This window comes from Tupaia chinensis, unplaced genomic scaffold (genome assembly GCF_000334495.1).
Source record: "Tupaia chinensis unplaced genomic scaffold, TupChi_1.0 Scaffold000054_1, whole genome shotgun sequence".
Classification (NCBI taxonomy): domain Eukaryota; kingdom Metazoa; phylum Chordata; class Mammalia; order Scandentia; family Tupaiidae; genus Tupaia; species Tupaia belangeri.
Genome location: NW_006159512.1, coordinates 11,354,129 through 11,356,963, shown reverse-complemented (window position 1 = coordinate 11,356,963; position 2,835 = coordinate 11,354,129). Strand labels below are relative to the sequence as shown.

The window sequence follows — 2,835 nt, the reverse complement described above, 5'->3', positions numbered from 1 at the left end:
GTTAAGGCCGCTGGAATCCACACGGCCAAGTGAGCCGTTTCAGTCCTGGTGGCTGGAAAACGATGCCGGGGGGCCAGCAGAGGGCATAATAGTTACGTGACTGGAATCCCATGTGGTCGACCGCAATTTGAGTTCCAGACCCGGCAACTTAAAACTCATGCCAGGCACATTTGCTTGCGTGCCCAAGATCCCAAGAGGAGAATGGAGGAGAAGGGGTTACAGCGTGACCTCCCCCCTGGGGGGTGATTTCTCGCTTTCTGTTTCTCAGTCTCTCTCTGTCTCTCTGGTGAATGCATATACCCTATAGCAAAAAATCTCTCAAAACAAAAAAGAAAGAAAACGAAAATGATGCTGGATGGATGTGTGTGTGTGTGTGTGTGTGTGTGTGTGCGTGTGTGTGCGCACGCCTAACATCCCAAAAGAAAACTGGAGGAGAAGGGATTGCAGTGTGGCCACTTATCCTCTCTGTCTCTGTCTCTCTCTGATGAGCACACACGCTTTTATAGAAATTTTTTTAAAGCACAACTATACTTCTGGAATGGGGGAAGGGAATCGAACGGGAGCCTTCTGCGATCATGGCCGGTGGGTCTGCCCTGGCTGCTGCCTAACCGGTTTTCCTCGTGCAGGTACTTCTCCCACTTCTACGTCGTCTCGGTGCTGTGGAATGGCTTCCTGCTTTGGTGCCTTACTCAGTCTCTGTTCCTGGGAGTGCCTTTCCCACACTGGCTGCACGGTCTGCTCAGGATTCTCGGGGCAGCGCAGTTCCAAGGTAAGGGCTGCCCTGGCCCATGGCCACACAGTGTCCTGTGCTGTCACTCCGGATGCAGGCGGCAGCCTGAGCCTCTCAGGCCTGGGACGTGGAGGGTGAGAGCAGGAATCTGACGTGGCTGGGGCTGGACGTCCTTCGGGGGATGGCAGTGGGGCAAGCCATGTGCTCCGTCTCCTGACCTGCATGTGCCGTGCGCACTCCCCGTTCTCCGCTGGTGTTTCCAGCACTGTCGGTCAGTTTATGCAGAAACCCCCACACATGCGGAAGGGACACTTAGGATCCTGCTGGTCTGCCTCGCTGCATTTATCACGTACGCAGTGCCCACCGAAGTCAGAGCTCAAAACTCAGAAACAGGACAGTGAATTACCTCTGGGGGGACCAGCAGTTGGCGTAATCGCTATGTAGCCAACCACGGTTCGAGTCCTGGACCTGGTGGCTTAAACTCATACTGGGCACGTGTGCGTGCGTGCCCAAGATCCCGAGAGGAGAATGGAGGAGAAGGGATTGCGGTGTGGCCATTCCCCCTGGAGGTGATTTCTCTCTTTCTGTCTCTCTTTCTCTCTCTGTCTTTCTGGCGAGTGCATGCGCCCTATAGCAAAACCATTACGCTAACTGCTGGTCCTCTCTAGAGCGGTTTTCAAAATAAGACACGGCAGGTGAAACCATGAAGTGGCCTCAGTCACCAGCAGGCAGAGGAGCGGAGTTGGAAACAGATTGTCCCACTCCTCTCTGTCCTTTGTCCCAGCAGCCACGCACAGGCTCTCCAGGACAAATCCTATTCTGGATAACTGCAGGAGCTTGTTGCAAAAGATGACGGAAGAGAAAAGCCAGGCACATGATGTGGGGAGAGTCCCGCAGCAGATCCCACGTGCTTCCTGGATCTTCCTCTCTCTTTCCACTTTGCCAGAGGGCTGCCCTGACAGGAGGCAGAGAGAGTGGGAGAGGGGGAACATAAGAAAGCACCCCCTTCCGGGAGGAATGGCCATGCCAAACCCTTCTCCCCCATTTCCCCCTCCTTTCAGGATTTGGGGCACAAACACACATGCTCCCAGCACGATTTTCTGGCCACCAGGTCTGGGACTCAGACGGCACTCAGCCACGTGAAATCCAGCCTCCTTAACCACCAGGCTGCCATCTGGCCCTTCATTCATTGACTGGCTGGCATTTTGGTGTTTGGAGGGTTGGCTGTGAGTTTGGTTGTTTGTTTTAACCTGTTTCTAAAGAGTTAAAATTAGCTTTTAATTTATTTAAAATACAAAAGCAGGGCCAGCTGGTGGGATGGTGGTTGGGGCGACTGGATCCCACGCGGCCGACCACACGGTTCAAGCCTCAGACTGGCAGCTTGAGAAACCTGCTGGGCACGTGCGTGTGCACGTCCAACGTCCTGAAAGGAGGGAGCGATGGAGGAGAAGGGATGGCGGTGACCATGCCCCGCGGGGGGAGGGCATTTTCTCTCTCTCTCTTTGTCTCTCTCTAGCAAGTGCACATACCCTCTGGCAAATTAAAAGATAAGTAAAAATTAAAATACAAAAGCAGGCAAAGCCAGTCTGGGCTGATGCAGGGCAGGGTGGGGAGTGCCTTAAGGTAACTTTACCTATTCTGGTCATGTGCTGTCTTAAACCACATCCTGGTCGTATGGGAGGATGGGTTGGTTCCATCTGGAAGGTTCTCGAATGTAAAGCCCAGCTAAGAGACAGGTGCCTGCCTCAGCTCTGTCACTAGCTGACCTTGGACCCGGCACTTCTACTTCATTCGGCCTGTATCCTTACCGCTGAAAAAGAGAAAGGCATCTGACTGGATCGTTTCTTTTCTTTCTTTAACATGGAGAAGGGGGGGTAAGAAAACAAGCCACCAGGTCCAGGACTCGAATCTCGGTCGGCCATGTGGAAGTGTCTCGCACCTCAGCCACCATGCCGCCTGCTGGTCCCCTGATGCTCTGTTTTTGTTTTGTTGTTGTTGTTTGTTTTTCTTTTTTTTGGAGAGGCTTTTGCTATAGGGTGTGTGAGCTCGCCAGACAGAGAGAGACAGAGAGAGACAGAGAGACAGAAAGTGAGAAATCACCCCCC

At 53.3% G+C, this 2,835-nt stretch overlaps 1 protein-coding gene across 1 annotated transcript in view; it reads left to right on the top strand.

Annotated features, from left to right (window-relative positions):
• LOC106736078 (polyprenol reductase) overlaps positions 1-2,835 on the top strand; it is an 11,136-nt gene that overhangs the window by 1,507 nt on the left and 6,794 nt on the right. The window contains exon 2 of the mRNA XM_014591969.2: positions 627-769. Within this exon, the coding sequence (XP_014447455.1) occupies positions 627-769 (143 nt within the window). The remainder of the gene's footprint in view (positions 1-626; positions 770-2,835) is intronic.